At 41.6% G+C, this 13,240-nt stretch overlaps 1 protein-coding gene across 1 annotated transcript in view; it reads right to left on the reverse strand.

The window, feature by feature from the left end:
* Window positions 1-289: 289 nt before the first annotated feature.
* Window positions 290-13,240, reverse strand: part of TKT (transketolase) — a 172,504-nt gene continuing 159,553 nt past the window's right edge. Inside the window, exons 13-14 of the mRNA XM_069643620.1 lie at window positions 2,239-2,361; window positions 290-1,580 (exon numbers count right to left, since the gene is read on the reverse strand). Of these exons, the coding sequence (XP_069499721.1) occupies window positions 1,402-1,580; window positions 2,239-2,361 (302 nt within the window). The 3' untranslated portion in view covers window positions 290-1,401. The remainder of the gene's footprint in view (window positions 1,581-2,238; window positions 2,362-13,240) is intronic.

Genomic DNA, 13,240 nt, shown 5'->3' on the forward strand with positions numbered 1-13,240 from the left:
AACCACACACAAGCATCTGTCTACACAGACCTATCAGATTTAAATACTCCATTTTCCGCTGCCTTGCACACCCCACCTCCACCACCTCTTTCCCCCAGCCCTTCGATGTCATTAAGTAAACATGTGTATACAATCTCAGTTCAATCCCCTTATTATAAGGCCATCAGTAAGGGTTACACTTTATTTAAAAAACACTCATAAACATGCATGACTTCAAGAATAAGCATTCTTAACCCATTAGAAATAAATTGCTCTTAAAAGTCGGAGGAACAAATCATACACATACCCATATCTGTGTTTCCTTTATTGTACTTCGCAGAATAAACAATAAGTAAGTTATGGGAAACCACCATTTGTGTTACATATTCACTGATATGCTGTTAGGAATCCAGGCACAAATAAGGACTGTAACGCCGGTTTAAATCGGAGTTACAAATCTAATATTTGATTCTTGTTTGGAAGAGTAACATAGTCCACAAAAGAATGGTGTGTGCACATTTCGAAGCTTAAAATTGCAAAGTTGTGATAAAAAGGTCCTCAAGCAAGAGACGCTGTGGGTGGGAGAGTTAAAAAAAAAAAGACTAGATTGGTTCCACATAGCAACCCTAACAGATCACAAGAGTACGGTCTGTTTAATACTGAATCGGATGCTAGTGAATGAAGTGCTGAAATCTGCTTAAAATTGTTCCGAAAAATGTATTTCCAATGTGTCATGTTAATGTGGGGAATTTAAATACTCACTTTTCCTCTGTTTTACACACCCCACCCCAACGCAGGAAAGAGTGAGTTGCAGTCTGATGTAGAAATTATTTAACCCATGTTAACAATTGTGCTAAAAGTTTACCCCAGTGTCTGCACAGGTTTCGTGTCTTAAGACTTCATCAGGACAGCATTGATATTCGGCAATGTCTCAGCATGCCGTACATACATATGTCTATTTTAACACCAAAACGTCCTTATTGCATTGTACATTGTTTCATTGCGATAAGGATCTAAGGAAATTGCAGCAGAATTTTGGATTATCCAAACTTCTTTGTGCAATGCGCCGACTTGTTCATGTTCCTCTTTGTACATAATATGAACACCGCAATGCACTAAAAGGCTAGGAAGCACATTGACAAAATAGTAATAACAAATGTTATCCTAGAGCACCTTGGTAAAGGAAGGACCTTTGTCCTTTTTGTGCAACTTATACAAAAACAGAATCCATCTCAGAGCACTATCACAGCGGCAATAAGCAGGAACATCGAAGCAATCCCTTTTTTATTTTACGCATTGTTGGTTTTTATTAAAGTCACCACAGTTTTGAAAGTTTCAGTCTGCGTTTGCTACAATTGCTCCTGCAGCGCACAATGTGATAGGCGCTACCCTAATGGGAATTGATTTGTTGGCCTCTATGCCCTAGGCAGACGCTGTCAGTGAGTTCTTGACTGCCTGAACAATGCTATCCCTGTCAATGCCAAACATTTTCAGCAGTTCATCTGGCTTCCCACTGCGCGGCACATGGGACACGGCAAGACGCTTCAGTGTGATACCAGGCTCCCCCATAAGTGCAGATGCCACAGCCTCTCCTAAACCACCTAAAACAGAAAAAAGGCATATTCTTTAGCAATTCGGTATGATTCAGTAAAATATTCTTCCAAAGAACTAAGGGTTGACATCATTGCATGGTGAGGAGACTACACACCATATATGAAATGGTGATCTCACAATAGGGTATGCGGAAAATGTGTGAAGAAAAAACACGAAACTCTTATCGTATTTTAGCAGCTTTGCAATTTTCATTTGCATTTTAGCCGCCTAGATGTTATGCACTGGTAATGGCCTTAGGGTTATTAGGTCTGCACTAGATAATCCAGACAACATGTATTCGGCTACAAACTCGCACTCTTTCTGGAAAGAATTGAAAACCGTACCTTAATTGGAAGGCCTTGATTGATCCCTGATTGCACCTCGTGCACCCCCTGCCACTTCCCCATCCCCTCACCCAGCTCTCTCTATGGTTCTCTTCTGTGGCCTCTCCCTTTTATGTGCAGTGCTCTGTTGCTTGCTAGCTAGGTTTGCACTGTATTAATCCTATAAATACATAGATATGGACTGGTGAAGTGCAGCTTTTCAATGGTATCTGCACTGGGGCACATTCTACCAACTTGCAAAAACGTTTTGAAGTAATGCATTTCTGTATTGCAGTGCAAATTTAAGTGGTAGCATTGCCTTCCCTGGTTCGATGTAGCATACCTTCGTAGTAATGGTCTTCCACAGTAATAACCCGGCCTCCAGTTGCTTTTGCACATTCAATAATTCTCTTGCAATCCAGAGGTTTGATTGTGAATGGATCGAGGACTCGGATGTTGATTGCTTCTGCAAAAGGTAAAGAAACCAATGCACAATGTTTTTTGAGTAGTAAAGTCAGACAGAAGAAAACCTATATCGTAATGTAGCTTTTATAGCTGTCTCTATTGTTGTTATGTTATGTCTGACTGTGTGGCAACAGAAGGGTGGGATATTCTGGGGGATAATGATGGTAAAGTCAATAATACATTGACAAGTGATTCTGCAAAGAAAATGGCAGGCAGATTTGGTAATTACAAAACGGTGGCTGAAGTTGTAAACTTTCATTTCAACATAACATTACAGCTGCAGTGCTTTTTATTCCAGGCAAGACCATCATTTAGATTTTGGTTGTCAGGTATAGGAAAATTTCGGAAGCACAAAGGATATATACATATATTTCATTTCTATGAAAGAAAAAATATTGCAGTCTCTATGGTGGTAGTGAGACGGAAATGTCTTTTTCTACATTAGGTATGTGATCATTGTTTAGTGTTTATCCTTTCTTTACTAATCCTTTCTGCCATGTACACAGAGCTGTCCAAGGAATCACACATGTGTTTTGTGTGGTGAGTGGATGGACAGAGTCTCTGGTGATTGGCAGCAAGTTCATGGATTTAAACCGCTGGTTTTCGGTCTGATCCCTTTACTACCATTTGTCCCGTAACTGTAGGTTTCAGTGCTGGATCGAGGATTGTCAGGTTTCAATTGTCTTATGATTTACATTTTGTAAGAAAAAAACAAAGACATGGAGAACGCCTTAATTTAAAGCGATAGGCACTGGAATAGTGCATCAACTCAGTTATGACTCAAGTTTCTCACTGGTTAAGATGACCATGGTGAACGGTGGAATGCAGCTAGGTACTTGCTTCCCAGAGATATAGCACCCAACAAATGGCACAGAGTTTGCCACACACCAGTTTTTTTTTCTTAACCTGAATACTAAACGCAAAACAAGTTGAAGTGGTGCCTTACACACAGGAACAATGTACTGAAAACAAAAAGGAAACTGCTGCAGTTTCTCTATTACCAGGAAACCTTATTAATAATGAAAACCATGCCTGAGTATATATTCATCTGTAATTCTATAAATCAAAATGTTGGTATGTGTTTCAAAATGAAGCATCACAGTGTGCAATCTTTTCATTGTATTGATAATGTTTACATTGCAATATAATTCTTATTCCGATTATGTTGAACACAAAGGAGTAAAGTGATTGGGCCACATTATGAAGTGCAGTAAAAAAGTGCTGTAATGACGTTACCACAACCTTTTTTGGTGGTAACAAAATCACTGCAATTTTTACTGCACTGCCCAATTCAGAGTTTGGAGAAAAAGTGCAGGATTCATCTCCAGCAAAAAGTTGGGAGGTAAATCCTCTATTCTTTTTCTACTTATCGGCATTTACCATGGCAGAATTACTACTCGGGTTAAGTCTGCCAAAATCCCCATGGAGTCCAATGAACACAGTAACGGTAAATTATTTGGGTTACAACTCCACAGATTTACTGACTAATTACCACCAAACTCATAATGAGATGGATTCTAAGGTATTAAAGAATTGCATGACTGCTGTCAAAACAACAGAAGTTAATAGGTATTTTAGGTGTACAAATTATAAGATGTTCTGAGTTGGCTTGGCCAATGTTGTTTTTGTGCTGACTTTGCCACCAGTTAACTCTGTTTCACTCCTGCATGCGTGGTGAAATGGCGGAAGGTGTAAGTGTCCCAGAGATTTGGCTTAAACATGAAAACCTTTATGCCAGACCTCCTGAGTTAATGGGACCCATGTGAGCTCATTTCAAGAGAATACTTAATAAAGACATTTTTAAAAACTTCCAAGAGTGAATCCATACAAAATATGATCAACCGATGATGATTTTGGGGTGGGAGGTGTATTGTCTGGGAGTGAAGGATTCGGCCAATCAAAATGTATGATATCATCACGACAAAGTGTGAGAATATAACCATGATAAAAAGTGGAGTACACAGGGAATCTGGAAACTGTAATCAATAGATACATAGAAGAGATAACATCTGTTTCAAATGGAGCAGACCTGCTTTCCAAGAGGGAGGGGATGCTGACTGGGAGTGCCTTAAAGTATTTTGTTAAAATGAGTATACAATCCCCACAAATGTAATAGATAAGTCCCCTAGAATCATTGCACTGCTAATTCCCAACAGTGGGAGGGAACTGGAAAGTGATGCCACTAGGGAGGGCCCATTTGAAATGAAACACTTTACTGTTATAGTAGGAAATGCACTTTGCTTTCTCACTGTATTTAAAGCTGTGAGCCTGGCTGAGGTAAAGAATTTCTGTCATTGGACATCCAAACATAAACATGCTGAGATTGCATGTCGGAAGCAGCCAGTGAGCTCCTTGGATTCTGGTGCGGTTTGATGTGCAACGTGTAATGAGCAAGGTCCTTTGCTCCGATCCAAGTGAGCTGGTCGTAGCTATGCTGTGTGGTGTCACTTTCCGTGTACTCGTCTCAGTGCCCTGTGTCCGATCCGTTCACCTCGGTCAAGAAACAGAGAGATTCAAGATGCTGTGGCTCTCTTGAAAGCTGTGTTAATGTTTGGGAGCTGGTGGTGCGCGACGCGGCGCATCTTTGAGAGTGCATTGAGCTAGTGCAGACTGGCTGATCTGCAGGCAGCGGGATAAGGGATAATTGCATGGCATCTCTTGCCCGGAGAGGTGAAAGCTCTGGTATTTGATGGAAGATTAATTTCTCCATATTGTGAATACAGAGTTTGCTATTGTTGGACTGAATCGTAAACTCCTCACTAAATACTGTGCATTCTCCTTTTCTCCCACACAACTATGCTGACAACTGCCACATCTATCTTTTTTCTTTTGTACTACATACCAATATGAAAAGCAGCAAACAAGAAGGATATGGATTACATAGTGCTGCTCCTTGTGTGGACAAATGCACCCGCAGCCCTGCACATGGTAATTTTGTATTAATTGCTCTTCCTCACACAAAAAAAGGATAAAAAAAGACTCTAAGAAAAAGCATTCATCCCAACAAAATCTTATTGGTTTTCTTAAGAATAGGGGCGTTGCTCCTGATAGTGGGGCAAAACAATATGTCAATGCCGCTCCGATTATGAATCTATGTAACGTAGCTAATAACATGCACTCGGAAAGCATTCACCACAGTTCACCAATGATAGATAATAACGAATCCCTGCTTAACTTGTACCTCAGTCTGAAACACAATTCAGCCGTGCCTGATAGCACTTGCTACAATAACATCATTGTAACTAATTTATCAGCAAGTCCTGATTTAGAAATATTAGTCTCTAGTTCGGACCTCTATTCTTCTGACGGTGATTATGAGGTTGAAAGCTTACCATCAGGCCACGTGTCATTACATCACAACCAAACTGAAGAACAATGGGAGACTAATCAAATCTTGGCTCTAGTAGTGGATACTATTATTGCCTCCAGTCCCCACTGCCAGGAAATCTCCAAGCCTACCAGATTATCTATCTTACAACAAACAAGCAAGACTCTCAAATTGATCCCTTGTACATGGCCGGCAATGCTACTCACTCAACTAGTTATGAAAGTGTCAACTGTGAAGCTTAGGCTATCACTAACATGGCAGTCCCCAGTGTGAAACACTGAGAGTTATGGAAGTCACTAAGGAGCAAGACTTGAAAGCCATTAATGGTGAGCAATCTTTGCTCGAAAGACCCGCTAATATACCAGACGAATTCAACTACGGGGCAAACGGGTGAAATTTACCATCTCTTTCGCTTGTATAAGAAAAAGACCAAGAAAACCTTTAGTTTGCCAAAATCATGACCTTCGGGATGGCCATTATGTCATAAACAATGACCTAGGGGATAGACTTACAAAGCAAGTAGTTCTTCAGGGCCTATTTGATAAATGGGTTCTCACAACATGCACCAAATAGCCAATTCCAGGACATTCCAAGACCAAATTGATGTTTCTGATACAAATCATACTTTCTTGACCGGTTCAAATCTGTGTGTAAATCACAAGTGAGGGGCTATGCTTGTGGTGTCCCAAGCTTTTTTGCAACAACATAGTCAACCAATTTATCCCTCCTTTGTGAGGGGCCAAAGTTCCATTGCAAACACTGAGCATCTAGTACCCCTCTGATGAATTCTGGAGATGCCATCCAGGTGCCTGATGGCGCCAATGCACCTATGGCCTTTGCTTGCTCGTCCTTGAGCATTATTATTGCACAACAGGGGTCAGAGATTGAAGTGCCCCTACAAAATCGATCTCTCTGTCTTCCATGTGTTGCTTCATTATGTTCACCTGCACCAGCTATGGCTCTCACTAAGCAAGCCGGTTCTAAATGCATCAAAATAGTGGAGATTGAACCATCATCGGCCAGTCCTTTTTTAAATAGTTCTTGGTTGTTGGAACTATCGCACTTCATCCCTGACTAGCATATGATCTCCTCCGAAGACATCGATAGATTTGGATTGTCTACGAATTTCAGCCTCACCAATAAGGTAATGGCTTCTTTTGTAGCCCCTTTGGTTGCAGAACGAGTATGTAATAATGGAAAATGCACTATTCGAGCTGGTTTGTAAAGTGTCGATGTCTGTGGTGACAGGAGAACCTCTTGTTTATCATAGGATTACAGGGAACAATAGCCTTGTTACATTTCATGGAAACAGTATATCACCAGTTTTTACACAAGAGCCAGGCTTATAGTACAGCTGGTCTAGTCGGTGACTCGTAATTCAACACTTGTAATTAAGGTAATTCCTTTACTTAAAGCATGTAAATTAACTGCAGAGTGGGGATAGGGGACCCCTAATTCCACTTGTTCATGTTCCAGTATAGTCACAGGTCACTAGATTGACGGTAAGCCAAGGAAAAACCCCGTCATAAACAGTGGTACAGAAACTAGAAAGAAAATCTAGGACTAGAACAAGCCAACATGTATGACTGGTACACATTCAAATTTATGTCAATGGGATTATACCCATAATTTCAGCACAACTTTATGAAGACGAGTTGATGACTCCCAGGGAGGAGTTATATGGATACATATATAACGTATTAGCCCTGATTTGAAAAAGGCCAAGAAGGGCCGAAACACGTGTTATCACTAAAGGGGCAATCTATTAATAAACACGTATTCATTCAATTGGGCGCAAAGTCCTGGATTTTCTTTCTAGTTTTTGTACCACAGTATATCACCAGTACCTCAGCCACAAATTGGCAGGGACAATATCCCAGGCTCACCAGAATGCAAGATAGCTGGCTACGGTTGACCGGGTGCTCCCCAAACAAAGCTTTTTTCTGCTTCATCTTGGAATGCACGTGGTCATCATTCCTTACTGACGAATCCTTTATGCCAACAGGAACTTCTGATGTCTCACCTTTTTCTACTTCAGGAGACTTAGTTTAAGTCCCAGTTTATCCTGGACGGTTTGAACCTTTTTTTGACTTTCATCTCCATCGCTTTCTAGACGACCCAGGGGCACTCTGTATTGGCACCTGGTTCGAGCGTTCATTAATCTTGATTGAAGGAGTAGCAGGGAACCTATGGAAGTAGTTCTTGATATTCTACACTTGTGGTCTTCTCAGAATCGTAAGGGGTCTTCTCAGAATCTTTAGGAGGTATCATTTTAACTGGGGATGTCAATACTGATTGTACCCCTGTCTCGCCTCTTGGGACAGGTGAGATTTCCGCTCGCGGGACTGAGAGGGGAAAGCAATGGCAAGAGTTATTTTCAGAATTTGATTTAGTTCCTTTAGTCACCAAAACTCCTGACATTAACTATACATACTAGCCAAATTGAGTCTATATTTGTAAACCAGGTTAGATCTATCCCCAGACCTTGAGACACATCGTGTTGCAATGAGTGATCATGTCACCTTAAGAATGTGCTGTAAATATGTCAAGGTAAAAACTTATGATAAAATGTGCACTAAACCTCTGGTTAATTTGCGGTGGAATAGGCTCATATGGACCACTGCAAATATTAACTTTATTGGTTCAATCACAAATTGTGGGCAATCTTGTGGGGAAAGTATGCAGGACTGTCATTGGGACTTAAAATGTATGATGGATATTGTTTGGCCTTTTGAGAAACGGCATCATATTGCCAGAACGCATGTGAATAAGGCTTGGGCCCTCTATGATATTGGCATTGCAAACAAAACACAAGCATTAAATGCTGAGCTGCGTAGGATAAAAAGATGCTCGCTACTGGCTTTTGTAGACAAAAAGTGTAGGGACTCTAAGGCTAAAACAGCATATATACATTGTTCAAGTTCATAAATATTTTAATACGAACGCATGATTCCAAACGTTTTTGGCATCTGCTACTGACTTTTAGAGCAGGCTCGGGGGCCTTAGAAGTCAGTGGTGTCCGGAAGACATATGGGCTCATAGTAAAAGACAATTATTGGCACAATCTTGAAATTGATTCCCGTGATACAGATATAACCATGTAGGGGTCTGTTGCATTATGTAACGTATATTGACCTTGTGGCCATAATTAGGAAAATGAGTCCCTCTCGGGCAATTGCCCATGATGGTGTATGCAATGTGATCCTCAAACAAGACCCCGAGTTACGGGCTGATCTTTTGAAAGAGCTCTTTTTACACATATGTGTGACTGGCAATATTCCAAGCTCTTGGCGGAATTCCATCTGGATTCTCGTTCACAAGCAATGCCCTAGGTATCAGCCAAGCTGTTATAGGCTATTGGCAATGTTAGATTGCAGTTCCAAAGTCTTTGCCAACATCCTGCTTGAAATGCTTACAGCTTGCTGTACAGCTAACCACTTACTAGATGATAATCACTTTGGCTTTACGAAGGGATGTAGTACCTCACGTCCGATGTGGGTTTTATTTTCCTTAATTTCTAACACTTATAATTACCCAGAAACAACTTTATATTTTTGTTTTGTTGATTTTAGCTATGCTTTTGACAGTGTCATACGTACAATATTGTGGGCAAAATTGGCTAAATGGGGTCTCGATCCTTTGCTACTTTACTTTATCAAACAACTGCACAATGATACTTACGTCAGGGTATGGCTTTCTCAGGCAGGCATTTTATCTCAATCTTTTGCTACTAATAGCGGCCTTAAGGAAGGGTGCGTGTTAGCACTCTTGTTATTCAACTTATACATGGTCGATCTTGATTTGGCATTAAAAACAGCACATAACCATCCTTCTCAATTTGGCCTCGTGGATGTCAGTTGTCTCACTTATGCAGAAGACATTGTCATACTGGATAGAACTGCTATTGGTCTCCAGCTTTCCCTCAATGCCTTATATACTTATTTGGAAAATAATGGTTTAAGAATTAGCATCGATAAGACTAAATGTATGCCTATTGGCAAGAAGGCTTATCGGGTTTCAACCTTTATTTGGTACTTGGGTACTACCTGATTGATCCAAATTGATACATATAAGTACCTGGGTATTCATGTTAAGGCGTTGTCTTTTATGTATTTGTCGGATTCTAGTATCGGGGATAGCTCGGAGGCAACACGCTCGCCTTGGAAGCAAGATGATGCAGAGCAACACAGGTTTGATCTCAGGGTCCGCGCTTAGAAACCTCGGGGTATCAAGCACGTTATAAATAACCAATTATAATTATAATAATTCTATCCCTCCTAAAGCCTGGAAAAAGTGGCTGGCCATTAGGAAAACAATTGATAAATGTGGCGGTTGCTCCATTAAGGCAAAGATAATGGCATATAAGGTCTCCACCATACCGGGAGTTATGTATGCTCTCGAAGTATTGCCAAAGAAGGTTATTACTTGCTTACCTGAATTGGAGGCAAACATTTTACGCTCCCTAATAGGTTTACCAAGCTCAGTATCGGTGGAGGCTATACGTTTAGAACTAGACCTGCAATCCCTGCAGATTATGTCAATTTGCAAGCTATGGTCAGACATTAATTTTGGGGGGAATAAGTGTGACTCACTTATGTACTGTACGGTGGCTCATGCTCAGCGATATACCCACAGTACTTGGTAAGGGATTTGGAGAACTCGGCACTTTCCCATTGTCGTGACCTCTATCTAACTTGTACTTCGGAACAAGAGGTACCTGTGTTCTTGAGGAAATTGGGCTCGAAAACTCAGGACTACGATCGTGTGTTATCTCTGGCCCGGCTGGTTAAAATGCATAAATACATTGCTTATGCGCTACAAGGGCTGTTCAGTCAAAGTCCCCGGCAGTACTTAGCATACATGCGTATCCCTGTTTTGATTTGTTTTATTCTGTATCTCCGATTTGACATTCTTCCTGTGTATACCAATACTGGTACTTGGAAGGGCGTTTCGTATGAAAAGCGTATTTGTCGCTTATGTAAGCACAAAGTGGAGACAGTACGTCGTATTGCTGCATTGCACAGCCTTAAGCTCGTTCTATGTTAAAGGCTACCCTAAATTTACGTCATATGAGACAGACCAATAATAGAGTATGTTATACGCGGCTGAGTCACTTCTGGCATCTGCGGCGCATCACATTTGGCTCAGGGGCAAAAGAAAGCTGGAACTCAGACTGTGCAATATAGGCTAGCGTTCCTGTTTTAATCAAGTAATGTGCAATTTGTTATCCCTACTTTTATACACATAAGTGTGTATTAGATCGAATATTTTTTTTATAAATGTGTAACATTTATCGCTAATGCTCTTCTACTGTTGCCCTAATAAGTGAATTATGAAATATTTCTTCTTATTGTAATGTTTTATAAGCGTTTTGATATGTATTGTATGCTTTTTTAGATTCAGTGTAAAAGGTTGTTTATACAATCAAATGCACTTTCATAAAAACACATTAAAAAAACGAGGGCATCCAGGAAACGTGTCAACTGCTGCAGCTTTAGCCCCTACACTGGAAGCCTAAACTGCCAGGCACTCAGGAGTTAGGTGAGTGGATGGAGCCAGCCAGTGCTTTTTGGCCTAACCCTTGTATAGAGCTGGAGAACGGGTTGAGTCAGACAGCCATGACAGTGTCTGAAAATGCATCATTAAATGGAGGAGGTTCGCCTATGGAGGGCACTGCTCCAGGATATCGATCAAGTCATGCTATACCTTAGAGACAGAGTGCAGGGATACCCAGGCACTCCAAGAACCCCTGTGATGCCCTTATGGAAAGGTATATTTCCCCTACCATTATGATTAGCCTGTATGAACACTAATTCAAGGGAAAGGTTCAAAGGATTTCTGTGGGAAATCGTCCATCTCGCTCTGTACTATGGATGCAAGCCCAAAAGGAATAGGGACACCTTTCACATGGAAGATGTGCTCCAAGTTTCATCATATACTCCGACGTGGATGTAGGGACAAAGTACAAGCATTCTTGCATTTACCAAGAATGGGCAGTGCCGCGCAGCATTGAGTCTGGTACTGAAGTACTGGTTTCCAGGGATGATAGGCCAGAAGGTAATGAAAGGTGCAGCTCTGATGACAGAGCTGATGAGCATACGGTGGAAGCCAAAGAAGGCGTCTTCCAGCCTGAAAAGGTACAACTGCCCCTTGCTCCCCTACCTGCGCAGAGGCCAGCATCTCTGCCAGAATTTTAGTGGGGCATGCTACTTTAACCCAAGTAGGCAGTGATTCCTGGGAGTCTGATGTCAGCTCCCAAGAGCAGGAGGGGTGATGGTACTTCTTAGAAGATGAAAAGCAGTGCTTGGAAGAGGTGTTTCCTGAGAAACTGGCCCTCCTCTGCAGCTTTTTGTCTTTTCCTCTCCTGTCAAGGTCAAGACTCCTCCACTTCTTTGGCATTTGCAGCCAGACTTGCTCCAGTGGCCCCTAGAGAGAGGTCCTGAGACTTGGTTGGCGTTTTACTGCTCCTGAGAAGCTGGTAAAGACCTAATTACGTGCGCTCTAAAGGCCTTGGGCTGCATAGACTAACAGTAGCTGCACTCCTCAGTTCATTATCAGAATGCAATGAACAGACACATAATTTGTGCACTCCCTGCAGACTTAGAAATTAGGGGTGTTTGGTGGAAACGTGATGGAAGTTCAAAATTATTTAGGTGATATGTTCCAAAAGCAGCATTCTGAGCACAGGGAGAAGAGGAACTGTGTTCCTGGAGCACAGGGGATTCCATTTATTGAAGCCATATGTAGAGCCATGATTCCGAGTTTGATTACTGACTCCACCTGGCTCAACATCGTTACCTTCTTAATCGGTTGCAGCTACTCCAAAATGCGGCTGCCAGAGCCATTCTTCGCCCTCCTTTTGGCATACACATGTCCCCTCTATTAAAGAAACTTCACTGGCTTCCTGTCGAAAGCTGCATTCTTTTCAAGACCTTGTGCATGGTTCATTAGGCTTTTTATGGTCGTGGAGCGGAATACCTGCAGGAGAAATGTGTACCCTATGCTCTGACACGTATGCTGCGCTCTCATTCTGCTTTTCTGGTGACAGTGCCCTGATTCAGACTCTCTAGAACCGGCGAGCATGCGTTTTCAGTTGCCGCCGCCAGAGCCTGGAACGATCTGACTTTTACTTTACGTGGGACCGAGGATCATCTTACCGTCCGTCAGTCACTGAAGACGCTCTTATTTTATTACCACTTACCTTGCCATTCTCCCTCTGCACAGCTAGCGCCAAAAAGCCCTCGGGTGTATGTGCACTCAATACTTTCTTTTAACATACCATACCATAACATAACAGAGTGCAACCAATGGTGGCTGAAATTTTCCAAAGCCAGATTTGTGCATGGAGGGCCTTTGTAAGAAGAATAATCAGTGAGAGGAAGGAATCCATTAGAAAGGGGATGTGAAGCATGCTGAATCCTAGATGTTGGTGTCAAAGTTCTAGTTTCACTTGCAAAGGATTGAAGGGAGAAGAACTGAATTCTAAAGCCTGGAGTTACTAGCACCACATACATGACCGGCTGAACTGAGATTGGGACAACTAAATTGTGTT

This window comes from Ambystoma mexicanum, chromosome 2p (genome assembly GCF_040938575.1).
Source record: "Ambystoma mexicanum isolate Mex_15411 chromosome 2p, UKY_AmexF1_1, whole genome shotgun sequence".
Classification (NCBI taxonomy): Eukaryota; Metazoa; Chordata; class Amphibia; order Caudata; family Ambystomatidae; genus Ambystoma; species Ambystoma mexicanum.